The sequence below is a fragment of the Prunus persica genome, chromosome G5, assembly GCF_000346465.2.
Source record: "Prunus persica cultivar Lovell chromosome G5, Prunus_persica_NCBIv2, whole genome shotgun sequence".
Classification (NCBI taxonomy): domain Eukaryota; kingdom Viridiplantae; phylum Streptophyta; class Magnoliopsida; order Rosales; family Rosaceae; genus Prunus; species Prunus persica.
This window is the reverse complement of record NC_034013.1, coordinates 10,541,680-10,566,760: the sequence shown is the minus strand read 5'-3', so window position 1 is coordinate 10,566,760 and position 25,081 is coordinate 10,541,680. Positions and strand designations below refer to the sequence as shown.

The following is a 25,081-nucleotide window of genomic DNA, read 5'->3' as shown; positions in this document are numbered from 1 at the left end:
CTACCGTTTGTGTTAAAGGGAGAACTGCGAGGAGCCAACCCTAGTACGAGAGGACTGGGTTGGGCCAACCTATGGTGTACCAGTTGTTATGCCAATAGGAGCGCCGGGCAGCTAAGTTGGTATGGAAGAACTGCAGCTCTGCGGGAAATCTTCTCTATACAAGTTCTCGGAAGAGGTTTTAGAACAGAACTTCGATAGGCGAGAGGTGTAAGCACCGCGAGGTGTGAAGCGATCTCGTACTAAACAACTTTACATAACTGAAAGAAAGTCAAACTCTTACTGCATGTGCTCAGTCTCTTGTAAATCAAATGAGAAGCCCCAAAAGAGTGGTTGTTCGCCATTAAATTATTTATCAGATTAATATAGAATAATTCAAGCTATTCCGAGCCTATGCATTTAGGCCCGTGCATTTACTCGTATTTTGTTAAATCTAAGTTATTCAAACAATCTAACGACTTAATACAAGACACATCATCAAACATTTAAGTCATATTATTTTATTTTATTTTAATTTTCCAAAACTCATTAAACCCTATCCTTAACGACGTTGACGTTGAGGCTGCTTAGTTTTAACACAAGCGTGTTTTTTTCTTTTTCACCCGTGCACACACAATATGTTTATCAAAGATATTGGAGTGAACTAAATATGTTTGATAATTGTAAGAATATAAGTTGTTTGCAACCAACTAAGCTTTTTGGAGACCAGTTTCGATACGATCTCTTTAAAGCGAGGGGTTAGTTTTCAATGTATGCTACCAAATAAGAATTCAAATTTTTGACATATGTCACTGAATTTCCAGCTGAAGTGAATCTAAGAAAGCTTACTGCCCTCCAATGTCAAAGGGAATCCATGTATGGAGTATGTGAAATATTTCATTCTACCTTAGTTCAGTGAGTTCATTATAGAGGGACCCGAAAAGAATGGCGAAAAGAATTGATGCTTCTAAGAGTATATACATTAGATTCATATGTTTAAATTAAATTACACTTTTGAGTTTCTTAAACAAAAAAAAACTTCATAGTTTTGACGTAAATTTTCTTTATTTTCAATTCAATAATTTTCAACCAAAATTTTCCGATGGATGTGCCCTTTTCTCTCAACAAATGATATGTACTTTTAAACTGTTCTTAGCGTTATTTTTGTAGACTTTTCAATTGTCCATATATGGCTAGTCACCAATTTCTAGAGCACAATAGACTCCAAACCTAGCTATGCGGCTGCGGCAATGCTATGGTGGAAAATGGCATTTTCGTTTTGAGTTAGGTTAGTCCATATTCCAAACCCATCAAATTGACGAACAGTATAAATTCTATCATCCTATAATTACGACCCAAAACGTAACCCAATATGTAATCAAAGTCAGTCTAAGTTCAAGAATATAGCATTAATAAACACGTACGCTCACCTCCTTTGACGGCAAATTTTCCAGTAAAAATTATATAGAGCTTATTATTTCTAAGGGAAAAAAATAAAGAAATGTGCAAGAGGTTTGTAATATACGTGATTAATATTCACGTTGCATATGAGGTCATGTGTTCATTCTTTTCATTTTAATATCATTTGTATAAGAAAAATATTATATAATTGAATATAGCCGGTGGTCTAAGTGTTACCTCTTGTGTCCAAATATAAAAGTTCCGTCGGTTCGAATTCTGAAGATATTCTTTAAAATTACGTAGCAAGTAAACGAAAAGAATTATATATGGAAACCAAAAGCATGTGCTCAGACTCTTGTTAATCAAATGAGAAGCCCAAAAAGAGTGGTTGTCCGTCATTAAATTATTGATCAGATTAATATAGAATAATTCAAGCGATTAGGTTACTGAGCCTATTGCTATATGTCTAACCAAATAATCAAACACGAGGCAAAAGCAGTGCATATGCATATCTCTATGTACTTAGCATGAATCATGACATCAAGATCCTGACATCTCCCAATAGTTTAATGAGTTCATCAAGTACTTCAAATTGGCCATCGTGCTTCCTTATACTTCATCTTCTCAAACGGTTACAACTCCATAAAGAATTTTCAGAAGTAAACTTGAAAAGCTCTTCTATTAGTTCTTGCATGACTTAAACGTTTTTGATTGAATTAGTCGCATCTAACAAGCTGGTTGACCCATTGAACTTCGACTAGTACTATTTTCAATCTCTCTCTCTCTCTCTCTCTCTCTCTCTCTCTCTCTCTCTCTCTCTCTCTCTCTCTCTCTCTCTACTAATTAGCGACCAATCATATGGAAGAAGCGCTCCTACATATCAAATCAAGGACAAAATTAACTTATAAATAACTTTAATAATGATTAGAATAATAAAGTGCATAAATTAACAAGCAATTTTCTTAGCTCAACGATGTAACATAAATAAGATCTTTTATACATCTCTAGCTACCACCGAAGTTCCAATTTGAATTTCTTTCCACTAATATATGGCTAAGGTGTGTCCTCAAGCTTCCCAAGTTCTCTCTATCCCTCCCTACATGAGTGGCTCTTCAAAGAGAGAAACATATACCATTTGGATGAAATCACTTGTGTGCCATACCAATGGTTGCACGATCTATAATTCCAAGGGTGACGTCGTTTATCGAGTGGACAACTACGACAAAAAGTGTAGCAACGAAGTTCATCTCATGGATCTCCAAGGCAAAGTTCTTTATACCATACGTAAAAAGGTAAATATATGAACAAATACAATTGCGTTTTCTAATCGCGAATCCGAGTACCTTATGGTTGTAAATTGCTTTTGATTTTGTAGAAGTTACAAGCTTTTGAACGATGGGATGGCTATAGATTGAGCGCCCCTTCTAAAGTGGAGAAGGAGAAGCCTTGGTTTCAAGTGACAAGATATAGTAGAATGTTTATGGGAAGCATAGCTTGTCAAATTACAGTAGATTGTGACAAGTACTGGATAGTGAGATTGGCCGGCAAGAGTACTGTAAGATTTAGAATTGTTGACGTTAATGGAGATATTGTTGCAGAGGTGAGCCTAGCTAGTCTCTTTAATTGCTATATATATATATAAGGATCTACCAATACATATTTTATCACTATAATTAATTTGCTAATAATTTTTTTAAAATTCGTTTTATGGGTTTGTGCAGGCAAAGCAGAAGGTATCATCTTCTGGGGTAGTTCTGGGGAGTGATGTATTAACTCTGGAGGTGGTGCCTCATATGGAGCATGCCCTTATAATGGCTATTATAGCTGTGTATGGATTGCTTTGTCGCAAAATGTAAATGGTCCATCTTGTTTGCATAATAGCATGGTTATCTCCAAGCATGCAAGCAAATTAAGAGGAGGCTTCTGAGTTAATGTTATGTTGTTTTTCCCTTTAAATTCTATGGTAATGACATAGATTGTGTGGTTAAGCTTGTATATATTCATTATTTAGTTAATCACTACTTTGATATGCATCCAAAAAAGATCTCCTGCTCAATCGATTACTACTTTACTCTCAAACCATGCACTGCTGCTGAAAAATGCTGCCAGATTGTGATCTTGAATCACACATTTAGACAAGAACTAACTTAATTAATGGTTCAAATTCGCTATTTGACAATACGAGCATATCATATTTCAAGACAGTCTAACAAGAAAACATTAAAGCATATATAAACACCAACAGAGCCAAATATATAGTAGGCTCATTGCTTAATATGTAAGTTGGATATCTTGTTGGCTCATTTTTTGACAACATCAACTTTTTGGGTTAGTGATTGTCTAGTATATTTCAAAGCCTTCTTTGCAATAGGCCCTGAATTTTCCTCTTTTTCTCTCCCACCTATATATTTGTCTCAAGGCGTAAGTTTTCGGGATTAATGGATGTCTAACATTGTATATATCTGATCATTCATTTTCAAAACTGTTGAGAGACTTAGCATGAGTTTATAAGGAGTTGAGTTACTCCTCATACTGCCAATTCATTTTAGAGTGAAACCTCAACTTCCTTAAGAAATACGCTATATATATTAGTCTGAATTATTGATTAGGTAAGCTGTTACTTAAGTGTTAATTAGCTACTTTTTTAATGTAATGCCACCACCGACTTCTTTGTTTACCTTTTGGGAGCATCGAGCAACTGTATATAAAAACTCTTTCTAGAAGGATTATTCTATAGCTAGCTCTCTATATACATCAAGATCGTCGAGCAAGCAAGAGCCATGGAATTAGAGAGAGGGCCAATGAGAGCCCGGCGTTTAATAATTTTCAACAGAGAATTCCAATTGATTCTTCAGAGACATTGAGCAATTATAATCATAATAATGCATGCCCCAAGTGCACAATACAAAATGAACTTCAACTTCACTTGACATATAATTTATTTGTAAGCATCATTTCATTATCTGGAAAGATTGAATAAAGACAAAGCTATATCTATATATATATATATAATTGTTCAATGTACGTATATAGTTTAGAATTTCAAGTCCAAGAAAAGCTGCAAATTTCTACTTGGTGTGCTTCTTAGAAGTACCAAAAAGACGCATGTAGGTGTTTCATTTAGCACATTATTTTGTACGGATACCTTGCCTATAATTGTTCATGGCCAATCATTTTGCGATATTCCTTATACTTTTTTTTCTTTCTATTTTTTAATATCTTTTTAGTTTTAATTGTACTATTAGGAATCAAATCTCCACACCTTCCATATTTTTGTCATATATATGTTATTGGTGATGTATGTATCTCAAATTATTTGTACGTAGAGAGAGGGTATATGCAGTTATTATGAATTTTCCATTTACATGATATTGCATATACATAGCAGTAAAGTTTAATACTTTCCATCCTTTCATAATGTAAATTGCTATATATGTACTTAACAATTGATAAAAATATTACTGGGAGAATTTGAACATAGAATCTCGAGTTCATATGGTATTGCTTTTAAATTTGAGCTCAACAATGCATTGTTAAACTTGCCATCTAGAATTGATTTAACGTGATGTTCTAGCTACTTTAGAGACCTAATAAAGATCTTTCTAGCTACATATGCTTCTCATTTGTCCATTCCTTTTTTTTTTTTTTTTCTTTTAGACTTTTTGCGCGACAACACAAACATGTTCCCTCCATGTTTTTCTGAGGTCATCTCTTCTTCCTTTAATCTATTCCAGCTAAGCATACCAATTTATTATTATTATTATTATTTTTTGCCCTGTTATATATAGGAATTTGTTAATTAATTATGTCGCCTCCACGTGGCAGAACCCACGCAATGTGACAGTTTAAGGGGCCTCAAATTAATAGAAAATTAAGATAAAATCACAACAAACGAACAACAACCCATAAATTATATAAATTAATTTGCAAAACATAAAAATATGTACAGAAAACGGCGAGTCCTTGTTAGCTGGCCATGTGCCATCAAGATCAGCATCCGAATAATGTTAAAATCCCCTTTGTAAATTAATCTATTGCATATTTCATATAATACTCGTGAGAGCCTAGAAGAAGTCAAAAAATGTCCAAGATAATTTCAATAATATATAAGAAGCTCTTAAAACTAATGTTTGTCAAACCAAAATTATAACATTTTGATTAAAAAAAACCCAATTAAAATTAAAATTTATATACAATTTCTAGGCACATATCCCATATGCTTCTCATTATTTTATGCAATTACATAATGGTATGCACAAATTAAACGTGGAGTTCTTGGATTAAGAAACTAATATTTAATTAGGCTGCATTAATTATAATCTCATTTTGAGGGAGTATAAATTACAAACTTGATTGAAGTACTCTCATCATCACACACCAAGTATCTTCTTTCACAAACCAAAGACTAAAGTTCTTTCATCTCTAATTTGCTCCCAAATGGCCAAGGTTCATCCTCTTTCAATATCCAAGACTGATGATGCTTCTACTGCTAGCACTTCCTCATGTTCTAATAACAAGTACATGACCTCAAAGAGAGAAACATTCACAATATGGATGAAATCGCTTGTGATGCAAGGAAAAGGATGCACTGCGTTTGACCAAAATGGAGAGATCGTTTATCGAATCGATAACTACGACGCCAAGCACAGCAACGAAGTTTATCTCATGGATCTCCGTGGGAAACTTCTCTTCACTGTGTGTGAGAAGAAAATGTGCTTTTTTCCAAGTTGGAAGGGGTATAAAAACAATGGTGCCAATAAGGCATTGTTTCAACTGAGAAAAAGTTGCAGATCAATTCCTGGAAAGAAAGGGTTTGCTTATAAAGTAACAATGAGATCTGATGGCAGCTCTTACCGGCTAGAGGGTTTGAGTGGTAAATCATCAGAATTCAGAATAACAGATAGCAATGGAGGAGTTGTAGCAGAGACAAAGAGAAAGCAGTCAAGTTCAGGAGTTGTATTGGGAGATGATGTGTTCACTGTGGTGGTGGAGCCTCATGTTGATCACTCCTTTATCATGGCCCTTGTCACTGTTCATGGCTTAATTAGACATCAAATATGACTCAATTAGAGCTGTCTCAGATACGTATATATGCATGTATATACTATATTCTTCTAGTGTGCAGATCCTAGAATGAAATCAACTGAGTCTTTTTTTGGCCAATTTTGTACTTATAGTGTTCCATAAGTAATACATGACCACTTTATCAAGGAATAGGAATTGATTCTCATTTCTCATTTCCTCTTCTCGTTGGCCGTACAAAAAGGAAGTATTTCATCTTTTGATTATCAGTCTATACTCATCTTGGCTTGCGTTAACTATCTCTTAAAGACAATGATCATCCTATGGAAATCAGAATTTGATAGGAGTTTTTATTTGACTTGAGGTAATGAAGATCCATTAATCATTTTGTGTATTAGACCGGCATGGCCACTACTAAGTTCAAGATTATTCTCCCTAACTTAACCACTTAAATCTAATACCTTGGTTGGTTAGGACGAATGCACCCATTCCAGTGTGAGGTTTTAACTCGAAAGACGTTTTTGCAATTCTTTCCATATTACTAGGATAAATTAGTTAAAGTAAAAACAATTGGTGAAAGTTGCCCTCGTCTTCCTTCCTCATCTTGTATAATGTTTAATGTAATTATTCGGAATGCTTAAAGACTCAATTAGTTTATATCCTATCAATTTAATTTGTAATTTCTACATCATCAACGATTCTATGAAATTTGCCCATGCTGTTCCCAAAGTGGTAGGCAAGACCACACAATGTGACAAGTACTGAGGAGCCCTAACTACTAGATCATAACCGCGTGATATACCCTCCATAATTAAATTATGATTAGAACCACAACTAGCCAGAGATATAAGAAATTGATATATATATGTAGATTAAAGCGTGAAGTCCTTGTTAGCCAGCAAAATGTCACCCTCCGAATAATGTTGAAATCCCCTTTATTATTTTTATATGGTATATGTGTAATATAGCTCATATGATGCTTGTTTCGTAAGAGCGTAGAACGAGTCAATATACGTATTTCATCAGACCACTTGAAGTGTATATATATTATAGTCTCGATCTCTTGGACCACAGGAGTCCAAGAGATTGTGGTCACCCACCGTTGGATATTAATCCAATGGTTCAAAAAAGTTTGGACTTAGATATTTCATTCATGGGCCTAAAACGAGTGAAACTTCTAAATGACGACAATTGAAGAAAGAAAATTAGTTGGGCCTAAAAATAGACTTTTAAGCCCACACGAGTGGTTTGAATGACGAAAGAAGCCGATCTAGTTGGCCGAAAAGATTCAGACTTCAACACCAATATTTCAAATAATTCACCAAGTATCTCATTTGTTTTGATCCGAGAGAATAATAGGAGCCATAATAGTAACAAAAGTGTGCCATCGATTCTAATCTGCAGAAAATTTAAATAAAAAAAAAGAGCCATCCTAACAACTTTAACTAAAATTTAGTTAGAAAAATTAATGCAAAGGCTCCTTTTTGGTCCTCAACAGAATGGTGATTCAACATTTGGAGGCGGCCCAAAAAAAGTTTGTTCAAGGGGGGAATACAACAACAAGCAAAGTAGCAAACATCTCCTTTTCCTTTTTGACTCAATGCGACAAATAGCCACGTCATAAATTTAAGTTCTTTAGTTAACATATTTGGGAATAAAATCAACATCAATGTATAGTTACATTGTTCCTTTTGTTCGTTAGTTTATGGCAGAGTGCATGCACAAATTGGTAACCATAACTAATTAAAAGATAAGCACTCAATATTAATATCACACTCATCCAAACCAATAATTTGTTGACGAAAGATAACATTGTATAAGTGATCCATTGATATAAGTGAATTAAGAAATTCGATTGATATAAAACTCTGACGATACGAGAGAAATTTATTAATCAACAAATAAAAAGAAAAGGTATTAGGAACATAGACTTGCTAGGACTGCTTTGTCTTGTAACACTAGAGTACAATGGTTTGAAGAGCCGCTTATTTGTCAGCAACATAAAATATTTATCTTTTCAAAATGTGAATTTGGACCGATGATCTGATTGATTCTTTTAGAACGTGTGGTCATGATTCTTTGAATCATTTCTTTCATGCCGTCCCCACAATATATATGGTAGGCACAACCACAAAATGCATGTGAAAAATCTTGGGGAGCCCCAACTACTAGATAACCGCGTGATGCACTCCATTATTAATTTATGATCACGTCAGAACTAGAGATAACTACTTTTTTATTTTGGTATGATAAGATACATAACAACTTGAATACAAAAAACAAAAAAAAACAAAATAGAAAGCATAATTAATTTGAATATTTCGTATAATTTTCTATGCACAGAGGCATACATTAAAAACGTGGATTTCTGGATGATCATATAAACTAATATTGAAAACATTTTATAAATTACTAAGTAACTTGAATGAAGCAGTCTCACACACACCGAGTATTCTCTTTCATATCTTCACACCCAAAATGGCCAAGGTTCATCCTCTCATAATACCCAACAGTACCAATAGCGATGATGCATCTTCAAGCTGTACTATTCATACACGTATGACTTCAACGGGAGAAACATTCACGGTATGGATGAAATTGCTTGTGATGCAAGGAAACGGATGCACTGCGTTTGATGGAAACGGAGAGGTCGTTTATCGAATCGATAACTACGACAACAAGCACAGCAACGAAGTTTATCTCATGGATCTCCGCGGAAAACTTCTCTTCACTGTGTGTGAGAAGAAAATGTGCGGCTTTCCAACTTGGAAGGGGTGTAAAAATAATGGTGCCAATAAGACATTTTTTCAAGTGAGAAAAAGCTGGAGATCGGTTCTTGGAAAGAAAGGGTTTTCTTATAAAGTAACCATGGGATCTGATAGTAGTTTTTACAGGTTAGAGGGTTTGAGTGGTAAATCATTAGAATTCAGAATCACAGATGGCAACGGAGGAGTTGTAGCAGAGACAAAGAGAAAGCAGTCAAGTTCAGGAGTTGTATTGGGAGATGATGTGTTCACTTTGGTGGTGGAGCCTCATGTTGATCACTCCTTTATCATGGCTCTCGTTACTGTTTATGGCTTAATTAGACATCAAATCTGACTTAGGATTAGCTGTGTGAAATAGACATACATACATATATATTGTAGCAAATAGTGGTTCTTAGTGAAATCAATTGAGTTTCTTGACCAATTTTTCTCAAGATTCCAACCCTTTTGGTGGGAATTCCACCCCACTTGTATCAATATGGGATATTATAAAGTAATTAATTATTAACTCAGTTATTTTCATTTTCTAAAGATCCTTTCTCCAAGGCTTCTCCTTAGCCAAATATATGCTCCGATCATGTTAATTACTTTGCTTCTTCTAAATTTGAAGAGAGAGAGAGAGAGAGAGAGAGAGAGAGAGAGAGGGGCATGTAGAACCTTCAAAAGTGAGTAGATAAAATGAGAAGAGAATCCCATTTGTACAAGCTAGTTGGACTTTCTACATAAGGAGGCGGCCTTTAAAAAGTTATAAACGTGGCAGCCAAGTACAAGCAAAGTAGCCAACATCTCCTTTTCACTTTTCTTTTTTTTATTCTTTTGACAACACAAATATGTTCTTTCCATGTTTGTCTAGGCTTAAGATTCGTTAATGACTTCTCTTTGCAAAGTCACTCAATGCGACAAATAAGCGTGTCACCCTCCATATATTTGAGTTATTTTGGAAACCATGTACTAACAGATAAGACCTCAATTATCATAATTAATCAACGGATTCCATATAATTAATATTATATGTTGGTAAGAGGATTAAGAAATTGATCATATAAACACAAAACCCCGACAAGTTCCTCTTATAATACTCGTGAAAGCCTAGAAGTAGTTTAAAAATGTCGAAAATATGTGGTTCGGTATGAATATATATGTGTATATGTATACGTGCACACACGATTGATCCTCTAAAAAAGATTTCCAAACTACTTTAAAGCTCTAAAAAAGTTTTTCAAACCTCTTTAAACCAATTTCTATGCAAATACATAAAACGTGGAGGTCTTGGATTTTATTCTTAGTTCCCAATTTTCAGTACTGACTGCTATAAATTACTAACTTGTTTCAAGTCTCACAAACCAAAAATTAAACTTGTCTCATATATCTCTCCTCTCCCAAATGGCCAAGGTTCATCCCCTCATAATACCCAGTACTACTGATGAGGCTTCTTCTGCTACTGGTTTTGCTTCTTGTTCTAATAATAAATATATAACTTCAAAGCGAGAAACATTCACTATATGGATGAAATCGCTTGTGATGCAAGGAAGCGGATGCACTGCGTTTGATGAGAATGGAGAGATTGTGTATCGAATCGATAACTACGACAACAAGCACAGCAGCGAAGTTTATCTCATGGATCTCCAAGGAAAGCTTCTCTTCACCCTGTGTGAGATGAAAATGTGTGTTTTTCCAAGTTGGAAGGGCTACAAAAGCAGTGGTGTCAATAACAATAAGCCATGGTTTCAAGTGAGAAAAAGTTGCAGATCAATTTTTGGAAAGAAAGGGTTTTCCTATAAAGTAACCATGAGATCTGATAGCAGCTGTTACAGGTTAGAGAGCTTGAGTGGTAAATCATCAGAATTCAGAGTCACAGACAGCAATGGAGGAGTTGTGGCAGAGGCAAAGAGAAAGCAGTCAAGGTCAGGGGTAGTTTTGGGAGATGATGTGTTCACTTTGGTGGTGGAGCCTCATGTTGACCACTCCTTTATCATGGCTCTTGTCACTATTTATGGCTTAATTAGACATCAAATATGACTCAGAGTCAGCTGTATCAAATATACATAAACATGCTTGTAGCAAATAGTGGTGTATAGAATGAAATCAAAACATAAATGATTTTTTTACCCATATTTCATGTTCTTGTAGTTTTCAATATGAACTCATCTTAACTCCATTCAGTTCCTGGCTTACACCTTCACATTCAGAGTAAGAGTTCGACTCTTACCCTGCTCGCTTTTCCTACAATTGTTTATTTTATTTACAACAATGGACAAGATTTTAAATTCTTCTTATACACAAAAATTTCTCGCTATTGTGACTGTGGGAGCAAATAATCCGGTTTTCAATCACAAAGCGCCATGTGGACAAGAAGATCATCTCCTAGATCAATTAATTGAGCCCATTCATTTGGCTGGCAAATTAATTGATACTAAAAATAGGGATATTATCTTTATTCAAAAAGATAATTATCACCAATTAAGATATTATCCAAATTTTTTGGATTTATCATCATCAATCAAATCCCTAATTGACTCGATCTCTATAATTTGGGGAAAGAATATCTTAGGGTTCAGGGGTATAAAAAGAAGATATTCTTCCTTCCTAATATCTTCTTTCCAAATAAGAAGATATTCTTTGAAAAACCCTAGATGCCTAGAATCCTATAAATACATGGCTACATTCAACACACAAGTAATCCTAAACCTAGCAAAAATACCCGAGAAACCATCACTGCCGCCGGCCACACCTCTCTCATCTCTCCATATTTTCATACACGGCTCTGGCCACCCGGTTCTCCCTATAGAAAATACTCTATATCCTTTTTAAGTATCGGAGAGCCTTTGGCATTTGGTTTAATTATAAGTCTCCAGTTTGATTTTACAGGAATCGAGAAAGAGAGAAAAAAGTTCAAAAAGCGAAGGATCTTCAAGCGGATATTCTTCTATAAGAATATTTGCACAAACAGTGACCCTCATGCCATTATAGTTTTGGATCAGAATGAAGTCAACATAAGAGGATGATGATAACTAAAAACAAACAATAAGTGTGTTCCTTGTTGTTCATGGCATGAACTTCTTCCATATATTTAGGATAAATTGATTGGATAACAAACAAAAGAAAAGCCTTCCCAAGACATTGATGAAAGTTCCCCTTTATCTTCCGCATGAACTTACATTGTACAATTGTTTACATATAATTATTAAAGCATATTTGAGTCCGTAGGGTTAAGCCGGTCAAGATATGAAGGAAAATGGAGGAATGAGTTAGAATTAGGATATGTAAAGCACAAGATTCCTTAGCAGATATAGCCACCCACAGCAGAGGACGTGTGACACTTTCCCTATATTAATTAAATTATCATCAAATCATAATAAGGATACGGATATGAACAAAATTATAGAAACCATAATTAATTTTTTCGATATACATGCAAATACGTAAAACAATATTTTATTAAAAGGAAAATAAATTAAAAACAAATAATAAATAACTTACTGACAAGTCGATAGACTAACATACAATATACAACAAGTCCCCGTTAGCTAGCCATGTGTAGCAACCAAATAATGTTAAAATCTCTATTCCTTTAATACTGGACAGACAGCCTACAAGGAGTCAAAAAAAATGTCGAAGATAAACACCAATAAAAAGAAAAATAAAACGTGTGGCTATGAACATATCCCCACACCACATATCACATGCACATGGGTTAAAACGTGGAGGTCTCTTTGGATGCGTCATGACCAAACGATTATTGTATACCAGTTTCTTTCAATGATTTTTTCCCAATTTTGAGTGGAGTATAAAATAGTAACTTCATATTGAAGAAGTCTCACGCAAACCAAAATTTTGGTTCATCTCTCTCAGCTCTCAAATGGCTAAGATTCATCCTCTCATAATACTCAACAGCAGCCATGAAGCTCCTTGTAGCTCTACTGCTAGTTCTTCATTGTGTTCTAACAAGTACATGACTTCAAAGAGAGAAACATTCACCATATGGATGAAATCGCTTGTGATGCAAGGAAACGGATGCACTGCGTTTGATGAAAGTGGAGAAATCGTTTATCGAATTGATAACTACGACAACAAGCACAGCGACGAAGTTTATCTCATGGATCTCCGGGGCAAGCTTCTCTTCACTGTTTGTGAGAAGAAAATGTGTGGTTTTCTAAGCTGGGAGGGCTACAAAAGCAACACTATTGTTGGTGCCAATAGGCCAATGTTTCGAGTGAGGAAAAGTTGTAGAGCAATTCTTGGAAATAACGAGTGTTTTTATAAAGTAAGCATGGGATCTGAGACCAGTTGCAGCTACAAGTTAGAAGCCTTGGGGGGGAAATCATCAGCATTTAGAATTACAGACAGCAATGGAGGATTTGTAGCAGAGGCAAAGAGAAAGCAGTCAAGTTCAGGAGTTGTATTGGGAGATGATGTGCTGAGTTTGGTGGTGGAGGCTCATGTAGATCACTCCCTTATCATGGCCCTTGTCACTGTTTATGGATTAATTAGACATCAATTATGAGCTTACATCTTTAGAGCTAGTAACTCTGATTTCTTTTTCTTTTTTTCGTTTTTGGTCTGTGAATACGACCGATTTTGTGGTTGGCAATGTTGTTGCTCATGGAACCTCTCTTATTGTTTCCTTTTGTTGGAATTTTTCCTGATATTATTGTACATTTTAATTGAGATTTTGTGGGATTGAGCAGATTAATTCAGCCTAATATTGTACATTTTCCATTTTCCTATACAGCAAGCTAATATTTCATGTATTAACACAACCCAACAATGCTTTAAGCCTGGAATTAAACTAATATCCTGACAGAGGTCCTCTCTCTCTCTCTCTCTCTCTCTCTCTCTCTCTCTCTCTTGTAAGACGTTAGAATGTCTTGAACCACTTAATGTGGTCTTCTAATCAGATAAGGATTTGGACTCTATGTTGATTAGGAGCTTAGCCGTAGCCTAGTCTTTTAGTCCTCTCTCTCTCTCTCTCTCTCTCGATCCACCTTTTTGTGTGGGTCTTGTTTCAATGAATTCCATGTGTATCATGTTTTTTTTTTCTTGATGCATAGTAAATGTACAAATTTTCTGCAGCAGGCAAGCACGCATGATTGGAACTTAGAGCTCGTCAATGAGCCGGGTCGAGTCGGGCCGAGCTTTAAAGAGGAGAGAGAAAATATCGGGTCAGGCCGGGCCGCATTTTTTTAGAAAATTCAAAGCCCAAGCCCGACCCATGAGCCGGACTTGAGAAAGCCCATCGGGCTGGGTCGGGCCCTGCTTCATTCAAAAAAAATCATAAACTTAATCAGAAAGGCATTTTAGTCCAAATTTGAAATTAAACTCACTTAATTCCAATATTTTTACTTCAAACCAAATTCATAAAACACCCAATAAAGTCACACAACTTATAAGATTTTCCACAAAAATAATAAAACCAAATATTATTTTTAAGATTATTACATAATTAGATCGTAATACGTTTTAAGAAATAATTTTAAAAAATAATAAGTATCAAAAAAATATTTTTTAAAGGATGGTATGAATAAATATGCAAATATTTGGTGATGTGTTTAAGAAAAGCATGATTATATTTGGTGGTACAATTATGTTTCGTGATATGATTATATTTGGTGATGTGATATGTTGTTCATCTTATATATATGATTAGTGTGCTAATCATCCAATTATAATTGTTGGATTAACAATTGACACATATTTATGTGTTAATCATCCAATTATAAACTAAGAATGAGTAAAGAAAAGTAAATGAAACTAAACAAATTATATATGTGATTTAAATTATATAATCCTAACAGTCCCGATCTCTTGGACCACAGGAGTCCAAGAGATTGTGGTCACCCACCGTTGGATATTAATCCAATGGTTCAAAAAAGTTTTTTAAAATGAGTGCAAGAGTGAGTGAACCGTTGAATTTACATCCAACGGTGAGTGACCACAAATCTCTTGGACCCCTGTAGTCCAAGAGATCAGGACTGATAAACCTAAACTCTTATTTATACATAATTATATATGTATGCGGGCCCAACGGGCTGGGCTTTTGTGGGCGAGCTGGCCGGGCTTTCTTGGGCTTAATCAGGCTGGACCTATGGGTCGGGCCGAGCTTAAACACCCAAGCCCAAGGCGGACCGGGCCATCTCAAAGCCCATAACGAGCTGGGCCGGGCTTTTTTCCGATGGGGCGGACAGGCCCCCATCGGCCCATGAGCCCGCGGGCCAAATGATGAGGCCTATTAGAACTTGTGTAGCTGGTGCATGCATCTGAATAGATTTTCATTATAGGCAACTTGACTTCATCTGGAAATAAAACGTGAAAATGAAGGCCACAATTAGAACATCCAATAGCTAAGTTACAAATTCTAATTAGAAATCTACCTGTTGTTTAACTATTATGACCCAAATCACCCACATCTTAGTTGTGAGCATAGAGCAATAAGACCAATCACCAAAAGTCCTCTCAAATTTGAAGTAGTACTCCATGATGTTAGTTGTAAAAAACAACTTAAGTGCATAACATGCCTAGTTAACAGTAATATTGGGGGATGGGGGACTCGAACCTAGCACCTTGGGTGCAGGAGTAAATGCTCTTAACCAGTTGATCCACAATTTTGAGATTTGTTTTTTAATCTATAATACTCAAAGAACGAAACACAACTACTAATGCCGACCAGAAGGCCACCAGCCGAAGGAACACATATAGATTGAAGCAGCCATGATTTGACTGGTGTGGTACTTGATCTCCACAAATTTTAATGGTCAGTTGTCCTTCACGAGGCCAAGGCAAGAAACAAGGGTGTAGATTTTGGCCACGCATCACAAGCTAATTGAGTTCAGTCCACGAAAACTGCTGCACTCTTGGCCATGGCCAGAAGTACAAAAACTATACTAAGATATATAGATACTCTACACATAAAAACGTACAACTCTTCTGATAATATTAACAAGAGCTGCAAAATTGAAAGGATCAAAAAATATAAAGAATATATTAATGATATAATCGTCATATATGTTGGACATGAGAACATTGATAAGCTTTAAAAGAATCACAGAAAAAAGCATGGACAGAACACTGAACCACATGAACTACATTAGACATGGGAGAAGACACACAGCATAAAGCAAGTGAGGGGAAAAATTATATGACCTGTGTGCATAAATTTACTCACTGCAATGAACTGTCAGGATTTGATTTTTTTGGTGTGAACATACTCCAGTTGTTTTAACTGTACATGGTAATATAGGATTATGAACAGTTTTTTAGCTCCTCTTCAAATTTTTGAGGTTGCGTACTGTCATTACAAGCTGTTGTCTTTCACCTTCTACCTCTGCAAATTTGAGACTTATCTCTGAATATCTCTCTTGCATCTCTTTTAGTTCACTTTCCATTGATGTATTCCTCTCCTTAATTGACGCTAATTCAGTTAATAAGTCATCATGGTAGCCATTTCTATGATCCACATTGGCGAGTCTCGGTTCTTGCTCTGATGACATTTCATCAGCACTGTGGAAGGCCAAAAAAAAAAAAAACTATTTCAGTAACTTGCTGCATACTAGGAAAAGCAGAGTAAAATTGTAAAACGTATAAAACAAAAAATAACTGACTCAGTGAAATTGATAATTTGTTTCTACAAATCATACCTCTTGATACAAGACATATCATTTCCATTTTCTTTGGGCAATAATGCTGAGTGGCCCAAGTATTCAGATCCACTCCTCTCTTCTTCATTTGAAGTAATACCAGTGATATCTTTGCCTACCTGTACCATAAGATGATTGCACAAATACCTTCAGATACAATTAGACAGCATTTAATGGCAAAGGCAAGAAGCTCAGCATAGACATTATTCAAGAATTAGAGCAAGAAGAGAAGAAGAAGAACTAGAGCAAGATGAGAACTACCCTAAACTCGAAGTCAATGTTCTTACTCAATATGCCTCACATCTAAAACCCTATAACTAATGCCTATTTACGTAGGTAGTCCCGTATCAAATAGCATTACAATCCAATTTCGTTTTTTTCTTTGTAGGAATATGATTTTTCTTTTACATCATAATCCTTCTTATAAGCATAAGCATTGTATCTGGTGCATTACGTAATACTAATAGATTACCAACCTTCATAACTGAACTATTCTGATTGATTTCTTCCACCCTGCTCTCTAACTCTTCGATTATGTTTTGAAGATCCTTTTCCTTCTCCAAAAATGAAGCAGTTGAGGTTTCCAAAGCAGCTTCCCTTAACTTTATTTGTCCCTGTAAAATTAAAAAATTTAAAAATAGAGACATTATCAGCTCATGCATCAATAAAGACAGTAGCTAGAAAATGATTTGGATGTATCAGAAGATGGTTTACAGGTTTTAATATCCTCTCTTATTGTTGCAAATTTAACTGATCTTCTCTTGGTTTATCTTTCATAAAAATAAAAATAAAGATCATTTCATAAATAAAGTTTCGTATCAAAATTGTTCCAATATATGACTAAGAATTTAAAATTTACCTCGAGCAATTTTATTCTCTCCCTAAGACCTGCAACTTCTTTTGAACCTTTAGGAACTGGCAAAGACTTATTGTTTCTGTGAGTAGATTTAATTCCATCAGAAACTAATGCACGTCCATTGCTATCCTTGAGCTTCTTTTCAATGGTTGTGAATGCATCTTCCTTCTTTCTCAGGTCAGCCTTTAGCTGGAAGACCTGCTTTCTAAGTTTTTCTTTCTCTACCTCATCCTCAGATATCGAATGTTTCAAGTCATTACATTGAGCTTTAAGCTCTTCTAATTCCGACTGTAGGAGTCCAACTATCGCTTCTTTTTCTTCTTTGAGCTCCCTCATTCTATTCAACTTCTCCAATGACTTCTCTGCTTCCTCCTTCAGCATAGCAATTGTACTCACCAGCTCAATTCTTTCCGCATCTCCACTTTGTATCAGCATCTCAGTTTCCTCGATTGATTTCTTCATTTGTTCCAAATCTGCTCTCAAATTTTTGTTTTCCTCTGCTTGCTCAGAAAGGCTATTATTTTCAGTTTTAAGCCTATCAATCTCAGACTGGAGATGTAAGATCACCTGGGAGAAATGCCCCTTAACTTCTTCCTCTTGCTTCTGCTGATGTTCAAGCTGCTTGGATTTATTCTCAATTTCCACTAACATCTGTTCTATCTGTTCGGTTTTCTCATCTATTTGGTCGGAGATCTTCTGCAATCTTGCCTCATAATCATTTCTAACTTCCTGAAGCTCTTCCGTAGTTTTCTGGAGCATTTCTTCTAGTTGACATTTCTGTACACACAGTTCATTGGCTTCTGTCATTGCTTTCAAAGCTACCTTTTCATTTGCGTCAAATGTTGAGGCCATTTGCACAGAGAGTCTTCTAAATTCTTCCTGAAGCCTCTCAGCTGTATTAGCATTTTTGGATCTAGTTTTCCTCAGTGCCTCCTCTGCTCGGATGGCTCTTTGCTCCTGCTCAACTTTCGCACATGTCACAGCTTCTAAATCAGCTTCAAATACTTGTGCCTGCTTCTCCAGTTCATCCTCCAAGCTTTTGATATGTGATTCAAGTTCCTTTATGGTAGCCAACGAATTAGAAAAATCTTCAGCCTGCTTCTTCAGTTCTGTTTCCAAATCCTCAACTTGGGATTCAAGTTCATTCATGCTAGCAGAGGGAGATGAACATTCATACTGCATTTTAAGTTGTTCTTGCAGTTGGCTTTGCTCTAGTTTATATGAGATGTCATGGTTTTCTTGTTTCAATATCTCATAGTCAAGTGCAAGCTGCTCCATTTGGATCTCAAGCTCATCTTTGTCTCGTCTATAGATTTCTATTTCACTATAGAGGTCTGCAATCTGTTTCGCAAGCAGGTGTGTTTCCCTGGCATTGCTGTGCTCCTTAACAAGATCCTCCAGCTCCATCTGCTCCTCATCCTCACTGGTCCCACCTTTTGAGATGGTTGCCTTCAACCCTGCAGCATCTTCAGTGGATTCTGGTCTGTTGGAAATGTCAGCTATTTCACTATTCTTCTGCTCCAATATCTCCTCCAGGTCTCGTACAGCAAGAATCAACTCAGAATTTGATTCTTGCGTCTTCTGGAGCTGTAAACGGAGATTGAAAGTCAGGTCCTTCTCATAACTTAGTTCTTGTCTGATTTCATCTACAAGAGCCCGCAGATCTCCACCTTCTAACTGGAACCTGTTTTTAATTTGTGCATCATCCATACGTTTCTTCTGAAAGGCTTTTAGTTTTTCACATTCTGCCTTGAAAGCATCTCGCTCCTCTTTCAAGCTAATGACTTCTTTTGAAAGATCCTGCCCCCTTTTGCTCTCTTTGACTATCTGCTTCCTTAATGTTTGTAATTCTAACTCTGACATATCTGCCTGTCTAGCTAAAACAACAAGTTCAGCTTTTAGCTTTTCGATCTCGTCATCTGAAGGCCTTTCTCTTGGAAGGGTGTCGTGAGAACTCTTTGTTGAACCATCAGTACTTACTCCATGTTCAGAACCTGCAGACCATGCCCATTGTGATCGCTGATGCTCGTCATAGGTTGTTGTCGGGGTATAAACAGCAGGTTTATGTTGTACTGAGGCATGACTAAGAGATGACGGAAAGCTTGAAGGATCATGACCGATATTAATGTTTCTCAGTCCATGTTCTCGAGGAGTATCGAGTCCAGAGCCACTGTCAGAACTTGACAATGTAATGTCAGATCCTATAGATGCCCTACGATTGAAATCAGCATTTTGGGTGGTTCTATTGATTCTTTCATCCTGTGAATCAGCAAGGAAAATTTCAAAACAATAAAAAGAAGATCTTTACATAAACTTGAAATGATTTTATTATCATCTATTCAACCACCCTCCAACCATCTCAACAGAAAGAAGAACTGATGTATGATAATTAGGAACAAATAAAAAAAACTTTTCAATAATAAAAAAAAAATATGCATTCTTTATATGTATGGCATGAAACTCACGATCAAAACTCTCTCATCTGCATCATGATTGCTTAAGTGATTCTTCAAGCTTCTATCCTGGGATTTAACAGTCGCATCTTCACAGCCTTCTTCCTCTCTTCAAAATTTACCAGGCAAGGGGAAAATCAAAAATCAGAATTCATATAAAAGCAAACTCCAAAGACTAAGGAAACTGACTACAAGTTTACCTCTGATCAACGTTTTCCTGCAATCTTTGAATGGTAACCTATTAAAAAACAAAAAAAGGTTCATAAGACACAACAATCAAATTGTAGTCTTTATCTAGTTATCAGCAGCGCTGTAGAATTTTAAAACCAGATAAAGTGGGAGAATACTAACATGTAAAACTGCGTTAGAATTAGAATTCTTAAGGGGAAGAGAGACACAGGAAGTTTTAGTAGCCTCAGCATAGTCAGCAAAATCAACAGAAACATCCCCAAGAACACTAGCTTTAGAAGATCCCTACACACATGTTAAAAGAAATCAGATATTCATAAACAAAGTTGATATTAACCAGAAAAAAAAAATAATTATAATAATAATCTAACAATTCAATGCTTGACATTTTGTTAATAATTCATACAGTTGAGACAACAAAGTTGTAGAGACACTCCTTGATCTTCCCAGTTTTCGGCTCATGGACGAATTTTACTGTTTCATGGGCCGGATTTTCCCATCGACAGCTTCCATCTCGAACTGTAGCTTTTTCTAATTTCACAGTTGCTTTTCCCACATCCCCCGGAATAACAGATACCGTCAATGTATCCACACCCAACTTTGGCACCTGAAATCACAAAAGAACACACTTTTATTTTGCAATTCCAACACCTCAATCACATTCACAGATTCACATTCTTCAATTTCCTCCACTTAGTTGCCAGGATAAGAAAAGAAAGAAAAGAAACATTTTGCTCACAGTGAAATGCTAAATTGAGTATGCAATAATCAGCTCTCTGGTTCTAAACACTCATCGAGCCAGACATAAAAGATTGAAACTTCTATAACAAAACATTATTTGGTTTTCATTTCCCTGCATTTTCTCAGACACCAAACAATACCCAATTCAGAAAAAAAAAATCACAAAGCTTCAATTACAAAGGCAATGAGTGTTAAACAACCTGAGTTGCATGGAACTGCAATTTGAAGACGGCTTTGATCTTGTTCTTGTCGCTTCTCCATCTCGCTGACTTGAACATTTTACACTATCCAAAACCCAAACCAAGCCTCGCCGGAACACTCACCGGAGCTCCGGTACAACCCGCCGGAACACCACCATTCTGCCGGTGAACAATCCAAACTGAGAACCAAGCTCTGCACTTTTGAAGTTTTAGCTCATTGGCTTAAAAACAGAGCATGAAACAGAGTGTACCCAGTTTAGCTGACCCGGTGGATCAATGCGAGTCGACTCGATGAAAAGATTTCAGGGAAGCTTGGACTGTGAATTTTCGGGAATGGGTTCGAGAGATATGCACGGAAGACAACAAAATTAAGCAGATCTGAAGAGCTTTCTCTTCTCTCTTTGTAACAGTCTTTTAGAGAGAGATGACACATGTATTCTAACTTTTTCAAAAGAAAATTTGGGAGGAAATTTATATTTATGTCGTAAAAAATTGAGGGAGAAGCTTCTGTCAAATAATTTATGATTTATTAAGGTAATAGAAAATTAATTTGGAAAAAATAAATTAGTTTTTTTATCCAATTTTTTATAGTGGTTTATGTATTGGGTCAAACTTTGGATTTGACATACATGCCCCTGTGTTTTCAGGAGTTATATTACTCTGGCAATTTTTATTTTATTTTTTGGTAAATTCCAATAAAGCAATTAAGATTTTATTTTGATTTGATTCAGATATTTAAATTTAACGTTACTCCCATGTTTGTCCAGTTGTATTGTGGTTAAAATTGCTATCAAATTTTGGACATTGTCACATAGCATAAGCATTTTTTTTCCTCTTAAAATACTCGATGATAAACAATTTTGACAAAGTCATCTCTTTCTTTTACTAACTTTCTTGGACATTTTACTGATAAGTAACAATGTATAATTTTCATACAATCGTATGTGTTTAGAATTTATTTAATAACTTTACGCATTACGAGAAAGTGGATTATGGAGTATCCGAAGTTAGTTCGAATGGTTGTACAATAATAAGACTGGGTTTTCCAGCAAGATTTTACAAATTTGTATCTTCATATTGAGCTTGGTTCTCCCATCTAATCTAATTTCTCAAGAAAAAGGAAATTAAAAAAAAACTGGAATATGATAAGACTGGTTGTACTATCATTCAAATGGATTCTTCTGTATATGATAAGACCCCAGAAAAAGCTTACACATTTTTTCCTATTTATAGTTCACCCAAGAATGCATGCTTGCTTGCTGGGTCCAGTAATTTAATTTCTTCCTAAATTAAACAAACTAGCCAGTAACCAGGGGGCCCTTGGCACTTGGCTTCCGCAAATGCCCCCATCACAAACAACAGAGCTTTCAGATTTTTCCAACCAAATGTGCTGCGTTTCAATTCTGACACTTGCAGGGTTTATGGCAGATGACACAGACAAGAAACTCGCAACTGGGTTTTGTTGGGTTTTATTTTACCACAAAGAATGTGAAGGATTGTGATGTAAGGATTTGGTTGGGCTTTCTTAATTTGGAAGTGTCAATTTAGTCATTCTAATTAATGGGAAAAAAAGGCCTAAAAAGAAACACCAACGGTCGGTCAGCAATGACTAATTTAATTTCCTTGATTATAGAAATTTGAAGAAAATGACATTTAACCAAATTGGAGCGTTCTCCAGCCAAAAAGCAACAAATTATTGTAGGTATTTTTATATAAAGGTTTCAATTATAGCTAGCACTTAATTTTCTGAATATTAATGCCTACCAATACCTGCTGACTTGGTATAAAAACCACACACTGTTAGCTTATTGGTGCATTAAAATGCTCACAATTACAAAGGTGCATTAAGACATTTGACTCTTCTTCTCGAAAAGAGTGAACATCTTCAACTGAGATGCATATAAATATAAAATAAAAAAAATTAAAGGATAAAATGGTCTCAAATTGATGTCTAAATTTTTTTAAAATATTTTTTAATAGCAGAGCTCGCTATTATTTATTCTCTTTTAAAAAATCATAATAAAATATTATAGTTTTAACTATTTATGATGGAGATAGAAAAAAACTTGCATAATGTCAAAATGTCACATAAATCATTATATTACTATTTAATTTTAGCGTATGCAACTGAAAGAAAGTGAAAATAAATCCTTCTTTTTACCTATTTATGGTTGGCACTTGGCAAGTAGAGGTAAATGGTAGTTGAACATAAAATCCCCTTGCGTTTACTTATAGTCCACTTTTAACCTAAGCTGGAGGCAGGCTTTAACTGTGCCTTTGTTGAATTATAAATCCATTTTAAAATAAAAATATTGCTTTACTTCCAACCACGTGTGATTAAAATTATATTAAGCCCAGTTTGATTGATGCTCTTTCGATGTTTATTAGTTTTTTTATATTCTTCATTGGGTTGTTTAGGCATATGACCAAGTTGGTTAGCAAGTAGCCAAAGCTAATAGTATTATAAATTAAATATTATTTTTTTCTGTTTGTCAAATACCTCATTCCAAGTATCGAACGGTTGATATATTTTAATGAGGCCACAATATGACTCCTCTATTTGTTTTGAAGTCGAGGTACTGTTTTATTGTTTTATTTTAATGAATATCAAACAGATGATTTTTTTTATTGAGCATTTAGAATTAGAAGATTTGTGCGAAATTTGATAAAAGAATTAGGTAGCTTGTTGGATTGGTTCTAATGTCTTTTAGCAAGCGAATCACGTTAAGATATGTATAATTTGACAGTCGTATTGTATGGCACTGCGTGTTAGGTAAGTTAGGGGCATAGAGAAGAGAAACTTTAATTTCCCTAGAAGCGTTTATACCGAAGTATCCTATCTGAATTCCATAACCATAAATTTCAACCCATACAATATGAGTAATGTTGCGGCAACCCTATGGATGAGGATGACACAGTGATAATTCAGATATGAGCATGGGGGTGATGTGGTGTACACTCAAATACTTGGGCTACATTTGGACGAAAGAATTCCCAAGGTTAAATTTACTACAAGAATTAGAAAATATGTTAGACTAATGTATTTGAACTGACTAGATGTAGTATATCTGAATTGGATGTGAAATACCTATACGCAATGTATCACTTGAAGTACATTCAATCTTCTACAAATGTTGACTAGATATTTCATGTATTCGAAGTTCACTTGAAAATTTGATATTTACATTAAATTTTCACGACTTAAAAAGAGTGTTACATGCACGTATGTACTACATTATATTTCATTTAAATAAGAGACATTTGTGTGGGTACCATGACTCTAATGTGACATCATTTTTGCAAAAGATGCATTTTTAGCAATATAAAATATGATACAAATAGTTTTATTCACATATGTTACGAAATTAAAAATCATTAACAAAATAAAAAAAGGAAGGGTAAAAAGAAGAGATATTTAGTGATATACCCATTTCTAGCACTAATATTATAAATAAACCCTACACAATTGAATTCCTATAAACAAACCCAAAAAAAACCCAAAAAATGATAGCTGGCCTTATTGAATTTAATATTAATTATTAAATTACTTTGATGCCCTATTGAGTGCTTTGGGTATTTTTATGAGATTTTGGGGTTGGGCTTGTTTTAAGAAATTGATGGCAGTTTTGTAATTTATAAGAAGTTAAAAGCTTTTTTGTTATGTTGTAAATGGGCTTTGGGTGTGTTTCTAATGTCCATTTTATATAGGTTATTTTTATAATTTTGGCCCCCATATTGGGTATAATAGTGAATCTCCCTAAAAAGAAAGATAGAAGACGGAGAATGGGGTAGCTAGAGTGTGTAGGTTTGGAACAATGAAATTCTGGTACACCTTTTAAGGTGT

At 35.3% G+C, this 25,081-nt stretch overlaps 6 protein-coding genes across 6 annotated transcripts; 5 read left to right on the top strand and 1 right to left on the bottom strand.

Annotated features, from left to right (window-relative positions):
- On the top strand, nucleotides 2,427–3,362 carry LOC18775702 (protein LURP-one-related 4). The gene is made up of 3 exons (XM_007209560.2): nucleotides 2,427–2,669; nucleotides 2,753–2,977; nucleotides 3,099–3,362. Exons 1-3 carry the CDS (start codon nucleotides 2,427–2,429, stop codon nucleotides 3,231–3,233), a joined length of 603 nt encoding a protein of 200 aa, XP_007209622.1. The 3' UTR covers nucleotides 3,234–3,362.
- LOC18776676 (protein LURP-one-related 2) lies at nucleotides 5,799–6,636 on the top strand. Its single transcript, XM_007208764.2, has one exon. It carries the CDS (start codon nucleotides 5,815–5,817, stop codon nucleotides 6,436–6,438), a length of 624 nt encoding a protein of 207 aa, XP_007208826.1. The 5' UTR covers nucleotides 5,799–5,814; the 3' UTR covers nucleotides 6,439–6,636.
- On the top strand, nucleotides 8,550–9,695 carry LOC18775691 (protein LURP-one-related 2). Its single transcript, XM_007209787.2, has one exon. It carries the CDS (start codon nucleotides 8,878–8,880, stop codon nucleotides 9,496–9,498), a length of 621 nt encoding a protein of 206 aa, XP_007209849.1. The 5' UTR covers nucleotides 8,550–8,877; the 3' UTR covers nucleotides 9,499–9,695.
- On the top strand, nucleotides 10,479–11,366 carry LOC18776503 (protein LURP-one-related 11). The gene has a single exon (XM_007208753.2). It carries the CDS (start codon nucleotides 10,548–10,550, stop codon nucleotides 11,181–11,183), a length of 636 nt encoding a protein of 211 aa, XP_007208815.1. The 5' UTR covers nucleotides 10,479–10,547; the 3' UTR covers nucleotides 11,184–11,366.
- On the top strand, nucleotides 12,942–13,876 carry LOC18777233 (protein LURP-one-related 2). Its single transcript, XM_007209597.2, has one exon. The coding sequence runs from the start codon at nucleotides 13,024–13,026 to the stop codon at nucleotides 13,666–13,668; it is 645 nt and encodes a 214-aa protein (XP_007209659.2). The 5' UTR covers nucleotides 12,942–13,023; the 3' UTR covers nucleotides 13,669–13,876.
- LOC18777887 (myosin-11) lies at nucleotides 16,116–21,736 on the bottom strand. The gene is made up of 9 exons (XM_020564313.1): nucleotides 21,238–21,736; nucleotides 20,703–20,903; nucleotides 20,459–20,581; nucleotides 20,308–20,345; nucleotides 20,120–20,216; nucleotides 17,658–19,913; nucleotides 17,275–17,412; nucleotides 16,799–16,917; nucleotides 16,116–16,661 (listed from the first exon to the last, which is right to left on the bottom strand). Exons 1-9 carry the CDS (start codon nucleotides 21,313–21,315, stop codon nucleotides 16,418–16,420), a joined length of 3,294 nt encoding a protein of 1,097 aa, XP_020419902.1. The 5' UTR covers nucleotides 21,316–21,736; the 3' UTR covers nucleotides 16,116–16,417.